Source organism: Poecilia reticulata, linkage group LG20 (assembly GCF_000633615.1).
Source record: "Poecilia reticulata strain Guanapo linkage group LG20, Guppy_female_1.0+MT, whole genome shotgun sequence".
Classification (NCBI taxonomy): domain Eukaryota; kingdom Metazoa; phylum Chordata; class Actinopteri; order Cyprinodontiformes; family Poeciliidae; genus Poecilia; species Poecilia reticulata.
The window spans coordinates 846165-855435 of record NC_024350.1 but is presented as its reverse complement, the minus strand read 5'-3'; the positions used below and the strand labels follow the sequence as shown (position 1 = coordinate 855435).

Here is a 9271-nt window from a genome sequence, read left to right as displayed (position 1 = left end):
GGAGAGATGTGAATGGGTGGATGAGGATGGATGGATGAATGAATGAATAAATCAGTGGGTGGATGAGTGGATCGAGGTATGTGAATGGATGGATGTGAGGATGGGTGGATGAATGAATGGATAAATGAATGAATAGATCGATGGGATGAATGAATGAGTCAGTGAGTGGATGGAGGGATGTGAATGGATGGATATGAGGATGGGTGGATGAATGAATGAATAGATCGATGGGATGAATGAATAAGTCTGAGTGGATGGAGGGATGGATGGAGGGATGTGAATGGGTGATGTAGGGATGGATGGATTGATGGATGAAACGAGGATGGAGAGGGAGAGTAATGGTACGAGTAGTTGCTGGATGAGAGGAGTGCCGCATAAACTGCGAGAAAGACATGCAGGGGTGAATGCGGACGTACGATTCAGGTTGAAAGAGCCCGGTATGGCCCTTGATGAAATGGTAGAAAACTGCCTGATATCTGGGCTGCGGAGAGCATGCGATGTAGATGGGAGCCTGATCTTCTAGATTGAAGAATCGTGTGAAGAATGATGAAGAGATAGCTATGGAATTCAGACCTGGGACCTGGATACTTGATGTGAAGTTCCTTTGAGGTTTGCGGCGAGATGTGGACGTCCTCTATGATTCTGTTGTTGAGAGAGTCATCTCTTCTGCTGTCGTCTGTTGGGGTGGCAGCATCGGAGTCGGGGACCTAGAAGTTCGACGGCCTGATGAAGATTGGTTCAGTTCTGTAGAAGACTAGAGGTAATTTGGATGGCTCCGGCTAAGCTGAAATGCTGTGCTTGTGTTTGGCTAAAGCCTAGAATATAGAGCACATGGCTATGGTTTTAAGGTCTCTGCTCTGGCTCCCTGAAGCTCGGAGAGTAAACTACGAATACTGCTAATAGTTTATGATCCTTGAATGGCTTTTGCCGAAATACGTAGAGATTTGCTTTTGAGATGCTTATTTGAATAATGTTCGCATGATCCCCGGCCTGAGAAACCCGAGCATCTTGGTTAGAGGTTTCTTCAGATTTGTGTAGTACAGATCGCTGCGGAGTATCTTTCCTGCCAAGGTACGACAACATCGTTAGAATTTGATGGTGAAAATGATGGTGAAGCGGGAGAGGGATGTTATGGTATGTTATTGCATGAAAGGGACGGAGCTTTGATTATGCATGTTAGAGGGATGAAGAACGAAGAGAGAAGAAGGGAACGGAGGGCGGATGGTAGTCAGTTTGGGAATGGAGTGAAACCTAATGTAAATCGTTACTGCTCAGACTGGTAGTGGTGTACTTAAAGACAAGTGAAGATGTACTACTGACCTGCTGAGGTATTATGGAGTGGACAAACTTTTTTTTTTTATATATATATGAATTCGAACTTTGAGAAGCTTGGGATTATAGTAATGAAATTACAATGCAGAAAGGGTCTTTGAACTGAGAGGATGCAGGCAGAGTGTGTGATACAACCTGGCTCCGCTAGGGGGAGCTGTCGGTGCAGGTAGAGGTCCAAATCGGAGCGAGTGAAGGCGGAGGTGACGTCATCGAGGATGCTGTTGGACAAAGCGGGAGCCTGGGATGTTTGAACTTCGGTGGTGGTGGTGAGGTTGACTGTTGAGTTTCGGAGGAGGAACGCTGAAATGAGGATACGCTTGGCTGAGAGGCTGTGGAAGTTCGCGGTGATCCGAGAAGAGTCTGTCACTCGGGTGGAGGTCTGAGCCGGCGTCGGAAATGACGTCACCGGGGATCGTGGATGAGGAAACGGACTTGAACTTGCTGGGCGGCTGAAAAGGATTAGTTTCTCCTGTAGAGAGCGTTGGAGGTGAGGAATTGAGGCTTGGATGGGTTGATGCGCCTGCGATGCAGTGCTGAGGTGAGGAAGTGCTGGTGTTGTTCAGCTGAAKGGCTCTGGGCGGTGCCCCGGAAGAACGAGCCTGCTGTCTGGCGTCTCTTGGCCTTCTGCGTTCGCTGAACTGGAATGTTGGAGGTGGAGGGCRAACCTCGGACTGATGTAGGAACGGCGCTGATGAGGTGCGAGACGGAAGATGAAAGAGCRTGCAGCGTTTGCTACTTGGAGCTGACTAATTGCTGGAAGAGGAAAAGAATGTCCGCGGCGGAAGGAATATTGAAGAACATCGTCTGAATCTGAAGGAAAGAGCTGGGTAGCCACGTCGCTTTCAGTGGTGAGTTGAATTGTAGGCTTGTAATCGTAGCGGAAGTCACAGGTCTGACATTTGACGAAACACGACAGACTGAGTAGAGTGGGTGAGCGGAGTATAAATAGGCCGCTTGGAGAGTTAGAAGTGTGGTTTGGGCGTGGCTCTGCTCCCGAAACTCAGTTAAAGTATTTAACTCCACTTTGACTAGGCAGCAGATGTCCCACAGCTGATTGACTAAACCTGCCATGGACAGAGGAACAGGATCATCCCAGATATGGTAGGTTGTTAGTTCAGCTACTGTTGAGAAAGATGGACAACAAAACAAATGGAGAAATTATGAATCACTTCAGAATATGTAAATTATTTGGCAGATGGTGCTTAAATCAATATTTAAAATGCTTTTCTAAACAGTGTTGGAAAATGCAAGTGATTTTAGTGAAACTTTTAACGTTACAGCACTGACAGACAGCGGTGTATGTATTTTCCCAACTGGCTAAAGTTGCTGCTAGCTGGTTTACTCTCCGATCGGAGGCTGTTTATTATATACAGAGTTAGAGAATGGTGAATTGACGATGAGTAATAACAGCTATCTAACACTTAAATGCTGTTATTATTAACCTTACTTTTTATTGTATCCTTAAGATAATGAGTATCCGTGAATTTTTCAGTCAGGTTTCCTGAGGCAAGGACTGTTGAACTGAGGCCGAAAACGCCAAGTAGGCAGGCATTCACAATCGATCTGCACACGGATCGTTCTCTTCCCTGTTTATTGACCAATAGTAGAAGAGCTGGACATAGAAGGCAGCCCACCTCATTAACATAACGATGCAGCAGAAATGCAGCGAGCAAATGAAACTGCAAATAATACATCAAACGGAAAAACAGCGAGCAGAAAAGGGAGAAGCAAAAAAAATCTAAGCAAAATATCTATTTTTCTTGACGGAAACTCGTTTAAGGGGAAATGAAAAATAAAATATATATTTATGCTTTTATTTCTTATAAAAATATATATTTATTCTTATGTATATATTTATATTTATTTATAATATAAATATAAATATAATATATTTATATTTATACATATATTTCTACTTTTATTTTTATATTTATTCTTTTATTTATATATTTCTACTTTTATTTTTATATTTATTCTTTTATTTATTATGTCAGTTTTGGTCCTCCATAACACAGAACCTATTCAAAAATATTACCAGAAGTACAACTTCAGAAAAGTATTGTTGATATATAATATATTTTTAAAATGTACATTTAAAATGTATATTTTTTCTCAAATACATGCAAAATGTATTTTTAAAAGGATTATTCAAAGTATAATTTTAGTAATCTATTCGATTAGAATTTAAAGTAAATTTTAGAAAAAAAATTACTTTTAGAAAGTGTACCAAAATAGATTTTTTCAAAGAGTGTTAGAAGTATGTTTTTAAAAATGTACTTTAGAAAAATACTGCATATTTAAAGCATACTTAATTTATTTTCAAAAGAGAGCTGTTTCATTTTCTAGAACTGTGTCTCTCAGGGTTGCAGCATGTTGGAGTAGCTCCTATTTAATTTTTTATTTGGGATCAATAAAGTATTTTTGAATCAAATTTTTACTTGAGCTCTTGCTCTTGGAGTAATTTTGCTAGATTGATCACTCCAGTTGTGTTAATGTCTTAGGGATAGTTTCATGAAAGAGCTTTAAAATGAGTTATTTAGCCTAAGATAATATTTTCATTTACATGATAAAAACAAATTAAGGAGCTGTATTACGTAAGGTCGGCTTTTATTTTTTAGCTTTTTTTATCATGTTGTAATGTTATTCCAACTTCAAAAACATACTTAGAGTGTTGCTTTAATTCTTTCATACATGTTTGAGAAATTCTTATTGCCAATGGCAACCACTCTACTGTGAAAAGCGCTAGTGGGCCTGTTACCACCTCTAACACAGCTGTAGTCCTGAGCCTTCCAAGCTTCTGCCTTACAGAGCAGCCGTCCAGCCGTCCAGCCGTCCACTGTGTCTTCATCTCTCAGTTCCTCCAGACTGACAGCATCAGCAATAAGGAAACAACTGGTGAAACTTTGCATCTGCAGATCTTATTATATTAACTATTCCTCAGTCCGATGCTCCAAAGAAAGTTTGTAAACGGCTTAAAGGTGAAATGTTGTGATTATGCACTGAAGGTGAAGTGACAGAAAGAGCAGGAGCTTCTTAAAGAAACAGAGACTTCATTTTAAGGCGTCAAATTCAAATTTCTTTTAAAGGGGCAGTATTATATAAAGTCAATTTTTTTTAACTTTAGATCAAGTTATAATGTTATTCTCTCACTCAAGGTGTTTTGATTTCCTCATTAAAATATATCTGAACTAGGGTGCTGTGGTGGCACAGGGGCAAAGCATGACCCACATATGGAGTCCTTAGTCCTCTTGGCGGCAGTTGCAGGTTCAATTCCCAACCTGGCGACATTTGCTGCATGTCTTCCCTTGTTTCATTACCCTCCTTCCTGTCAGGCTACTTTCAAATAAAGGCAACTAGAACCAACAAAACCTTTTAAAATACCTGGACTGTAGCTTTGAATCTTTCATGCATGTTTAAGGAATCCTTCAATCTCCTGTGGCAACCATTCAGCTGTGCAAAATGCCTGGGTGGACCTAGAGCTGCATTTGAGACGCAGCTCCTCCTTGGAGCTGCAGTTTCCAAGCTTCTGACTCTGCAACTCAGTTTCTTCAGACTAACTAGCAGAAATTAGGAAACACCTGGTGGAACTGAAAAACTGCTAGACTCATTATAAAAGCTACTTCTCACTACAACACTGGTGAAAACATTGTTAAAGGGTCAGTTGAGGAGCAATGTTGTGATGACCTTCTATAGGCATAGTTTAATTTTTAAAGACTGAGGCCCAATTTAATGGTTAAATCAAGAAGTAAAACAAGGCATATTTCATATACATTGCATTTAACTGAACTTAACATATTTACTTGATTACGCTTTGTGCCTAGAAAACACATATAGCTGCCCCTTTAAGTTATGTTTGATATGCACAGCACTTTTATATCCATTGAAGGTGACAGCTACTTTATTGAGGTATAAAATAGAAGTGTGTACCTGGAAAATGAAAGAAGATGAATTGTTTTAATAGGTTCAGGAGTCTGACTCAGATAAACATCCCAAAGTGTGCTGAAATCATTGTGCACCTTTTCCAGTTGCAGTTCCACTTGATGGAACTGCAACTGGACTTTGTAGTGCAATTTTGTATTTTATAGTACTATTTTGTGCTATTTTGTGATGGCACTACAAAATCCAAAGAGTTTTGAATTTTCTCTGATGTTCAGTTCGCTAACAAATCTATAAGGACCGTCAGACATGCATGATGAATATACTGTCAACCTTTCCCAACAGATTCATGCTAATATTGAAAATTCATGGAACGAGGAGGAAGTGTGGCGGGTAGAGATGTACGTTTCCTTTGGGATCATGAGCTTTGGGCTCATGTCCCTCCTGGCCATCACCTCCATTCCTTCTATCAGCAACTCTCTCAACTGGCGGGAATTCAGCTTTATCCAGGTACAAACCTGTCTTTCAAGATGTGTTAATCAGTAATGTCTGATGAAAAGATAAAGGTGGATAATTCAGATTTGGTTTTGTATTTAAGCAAAATAAGCTTTATTTTGTTCTTTTTTTGTTTCATATCCCAATATTTTGTCTATTCATTTTGAAAGATAACCAAATAGTGCCTGTCCTAAACTGATGCAGTAGATGTTCCTTTTAAATGAACAATTTTCAATTAATAAATTATAAAACCTCAAATGGCCTTAACCTAGTCAACAATTACTGATGCAATGTTTTTTAATTTATTGGCAGGAAAATGTCTGATAGAAATTTATGTATGCATGAGAAATCAAAAATAAAATCTGTTCATTAGTTTCAGCCTGTTCACCATTGACCAGCTGAAATTAAGTAATATCTTATTTCATGGTTTAGTTTGATAGTAAAATGTATAGAAATAAAGCACTAATACACTTGTATGTAACCTAGTTCGCATTGCGTGACAGACCCAGTGTCTGAGCCTGTTAAGCAAATTAAATGTTCATTTAAAACACAGGGGGAAAAAACACAGGGAAATGATGAGACACAACTGGTGTAGGCCCAATCCAATACTCGCATTTCCACCCTTGTTTCCTTCAAATGCAAGTTCATGTTGAAGGGTTTGATGTTGAAGTCTGTCCCAGTTGACCACATCTGTCTTCCCCTCCCCCATTTGGGGTCACATTATCACATTCTAAGCATACATCCAGACAGACTTTGGGGAAGCATATTACCTGCAATTCATGTGACATTTTGAAATTAGTTTTATTGAAAATGAAAGCTATTACAAAAAAACAATAGCATACTCACAGCAACAAATGTATAGCAATCTACAGAAAACAGAACACATCTCCTTTTGAAAAAAAGACATGTTATAGGGTTACTATCTGAAACTCTTCCATTAAGTCACAATTTTGTTCCACTTGTGTTCTGCATCTTACTCAGAGGCCTTTTGAAGAAGGAATTTATTTGTGAGAGCAGTGAATGAGAGGGAGCATTCTGCAAATCGACATTTATGAGTATAATATTTTGATACAATAATTACAACATTGACTAGAAGACAGCATTATCAGAGATGCAATATGTATATAGCAGATGTGGGAATGATTGAATTGTCTGACTGTTCATTGCAGCAATCCACATTATTAGCAGAAATAGAAAACCAAACTTCAGTCTTGGACCGGCCCTGATATGGCATATACAGTATAATGAGAGGATAAGACATTGTCAAACTTTTGACAAAGCACAAGGATTTGGACGAAGTCAACAGCCAGACAGAAGAAGAGGAAGAAGAGGATAAGGACATTTGCAAGTTTCCATCACTCAGACATCAGCACTGTAAAACATTTGAGTCACATTTAATGGTGTACATTATCGTCTACACTGCTCTGCTCCTGAGTTTCAGATTTATAACCTGAATGTGTGACTTTGTGACAGACAAACGTACTAAGTTGTGTTAGCCTTTTATTAATTTTGTCGAACTTCCAGGAGTTGAATGAAGTTTTTATGGTAGTACTTAAAAAATTTGAAAGAAGACAAAAGCAGGAAAGGGAACTGTTGTCCAGAGTGCTTAGCGGCAGTGTTTTTGTATCCTGTGTTGCACCGTGAGTGAGATGGAAGTGTGTTACATTGACCTGACTCCGGTATGTTATTAAGGCAAATCTTAATAAGACATTTTTATTTGCTATTTTTTATTTGCTTTATTTGAAGACCCCTTTATGATGGACACAAAATTTGGATCTAGCGTTTCCTCGCCCGGACGCGGGTCACCGGGGCCCCACTCTGGAGCCAGGCCTGGAGGTGGGGCACGATGGCGAGCGCCTGGTGGCCGGGYTTTTACCCACGGAGCCCGGCAGGGCTCAGCCCGAAGAGGAGACGTGGGTCCCCCTTCCGATGAGCTCACCACCTGCCGGAGGGGCCAAAGGGGTCGGGTGCATTGTGCTATGGGCGGCAGCCAAGGGAGGGGACCCTGGCGGTCTGATCCTCGGCTGCAGAAGYTGGCTCTTGGGAYGTGGAACGTCACCTCTCTGGTGGGGAAGGAGCCGGAGCTAGTGTGCAAGGCTGAGAGGTTCCAGCTAGAAATAGTCGGCCTCACCTCGACACATGGCTCTGGTTCTAGAACCAGTCTCCTTGAGAGKGGCTGGACGTAATTCCACTCTGGAGTTGCCCACGGTGAGAGGCGCCGGGCTGGAGTGGGCATACTTGTTGCCCCCCATCTGGGCGCCTGTACGTTGGGGTTCACCCCGGTGAACGAGAGGGTGGCCTCCCTCCGCCTACGGGTGGGGGGACGGGTTATGACTATTGTTTGTGCTTACGGGCCGAACAGCAGTTCAGATTACCCACCCTTCTTGGAGACTTAGAGGGGGTACTGGAGAGTGCCCCTCCTGGGGACTCCCTTGTTCTACTGGGGGACTTCAACGCTCACGTGGGCAATGACAGTGAGACCTGGAGAGGCGTGGTTGGGAGGAACGGCCCCCCCGATCTGAACTCGAGTGGTGTTCTGTGTGTTGGACTTCTGTGCTCGTCACGGATTGTCCATCACGAACACCATGTTCAGGCATAAGGGCGTCCATATGTGCACTTGGCTCCAGGACGCCCTAGGCCTCAGTTCAATAATCGATTTGTAGTTCAATGGAGACAGCATCCTCTGTGGATCGGTTCCTCCTATAGACAAACTAGTGCCTGTCCAGACCAGCAGGAAGGTTATCCTTGATGTGTTTTAGGATGAGCCTCTCAAAGCACTTCATTATGACTGGGGTTACTGCAAATGGGTGGTAGTCATTTAAGCCAGTCATAGCAGATTTATTTGGTAATGGCACAATGATGGAGGACTTAAGGCAGACAGTGGAAAACTACAGGGACAGATTGAAAATGTCTAAAAAGACCCTGCCAAATGGTCAGCATATAACTTCTGGGTCCATCCCGATACCTTGTCTGGTTGTGCAGCTTTGTTGGGGTTAATCCTTTCAGAGAAGAAGTCACCTGGTTGAGCTGCAGGATTAGGGGCTGATGTCTCTCCTCTAGTTGGATGGGAGGATTGCTTTCTCTGCCATTAGTGGCGTTAAAAATCTAGAGAAGAAACTGTTCAGTGAATTGGGAAGAGAGGGATCCCCACTGAGCCACTGGCTGGTGTTCTTATAGGCTGCCATAGTCCCGAGTCCTTTCCACATGTTTTATGGGTGGTCGTTGAACTGTTCCTCAATGCGCCACCTGAACCTAAGTTTTTTTCAGCTGTATTCCTTTTTTCAGGTCTCTTCGGGCATTAGTGTAGGCTAACTTGTCAGATGACCTGTAGGCAGCATCACGGGCTCTGAGCAGAGACCAGTTCCATCCATCCACGGCTTCTGATCAGGAAAAATCTTTGCACTTTGCCAGATATTCCAGGTCAGGTGAACGGAAGTTCCAACAGTTTTGACGACTGTGCACCAGGAGTTATGCACAGACGTTAGCTGAGGCTGCAGCTCTGTCTGCCTGGAACAAAGCTCCACTGCAGCATCGGGATGTTACTATCCAACCATATTTCAATGCATAT

The 9271-nt window shown here is 42.0% G+C and overlaps 1 protein-coding gene across 2 annotated transcripts in view; it reads left to right on the top strand.

Moving 5' to 3' along the window:
- The window catches only part of steap2 (STEAP family member 2, metalloreductase), a 57043-nt gene that overhangs the window by 43721 nt on the left and 4051 nt on the right, over positions 1 to 9271 (top strand). For both annotated transcript variants that reach the window (XM_008438238.2, XM_008438239.2), the window contains exon 5: positions 5554 to 5718. In XM_008438238.2, the coding sequence (XP_008436460.1) occupies positions 5554 to 5718 (165 nt within the window). The remainder of the gene's footprint in view (positions 1 to 5553; positions 5719 to 9271) is intronic.